General features: G+C 35.0%; 1 protein-coding gene across 1 annotated transcript in view; it reads right to left on the bottom strand.

The window, feature by feature from the left end:
• The window catches only part of LOC119592727 (ubiquitin carboxyl-terminal hydrolase 16-like), a gene marked incomplete at its 5' end in the record, with an annotated part of 3579 nt that overhangs the window by 354 nt on the left and 2292 nt on the right, over nucleotides 1-933 (bottom strand). The window contains 2 exon segments of the mRNA XM_037941662.1: nucleotides 279-521; nucleotides 747-893. Coding sequence (XP_037797590.1) covers nucleotides 514-521; nucleotides 747-893 — 155 coding nt within the window.

Genomic DNA, 933 nt, shown 5'->3' with positions numbered 1-933 from the left:
TGGCCCCACTTAGTTAAGTGCCAAGCACAAAACAATAAACAAAAATTATTTCCAGACATCTACAAGTTGCTTAAGAAAAGTAAACAAAAAAATAGGGATATCCAAGTGATAATAACATAAGATAGATGTGAATGACATAAGTTGACACATTTACATACTGGCTTGGAATCAATAAAATTTTAGCTTACAGACAATATAAGTTTTCTTTATGAAACAGAATTCCAGTATGAGGTGGAAAAAACAACAATAACAATTATAAAGCAAAGATAGATACACACCAGTTCCACATCCTCTTCATTTTCATTCAGAGGAATTTTTTCTTTTTTCTTCTGCTGAATTCTGCCATTCTCTGTGATTTGTGACTTTTTAGGATCATCAAGAGATGACTTTGCCTGTCCAGGTAAGTACACTCTTTGACCACTCTGGCATTGTACATCTAGAAGCTGTGTCAGGAAGTGTGTCTGTGCCAAGCACTGCATTACTGAGTTGAAGAAACAGGTGTTGCCTAGATTGCTAAGACCCTAAAAAGAAGTAAATAATCAGATTATCCTAAATAACTCCTTCTTCACAAATAAAATACAGTACTTGGAGACATGCAAAGTTATACTCAGCAAATTAATAATCAAGTTGAAATTTTTGTCAGTTGTTCTTTTACACTAACCTTCCAAATATTATCTCTAAGTTCTTTTCACCAACTTTCCAAGCACTTCTCTACTTAATTCAAAATGAAATCTCTCAAAACATACCTTCACTTTCGGCAGTGATGCAAGAACACTCGCTTGCGCATTTCGCTGATTTTTTTGCGGCTTTAGAGTTGTCATCGAAAGAAGAAATAGTTCCTTTGGTTACAGTCACCGTTCCAGATTCAGTCCCGGAGATATATGAAGGTTTATCTGCAACATTATAGATTGACAGTCATAAGAATCCCACCTG

The sequence above is a fragment of the Penaeus monodon genome, chromosome 30 (assembly GCF_015228065.2).
Source record: "Penaeus monodon isolate SGIC_2016 chromosome 30, NSTDA_Pmon_1, whole genome shotgun sequence".
NCBI lineage: Eukaryota > Metazoa > Arthropoda > Malacostraca > Decapoda > Penaeidae > Penaeus > Penaeus monodon.
This window is presented reverse-complemented; position numbering and strand designations above follow the sequence as displayed.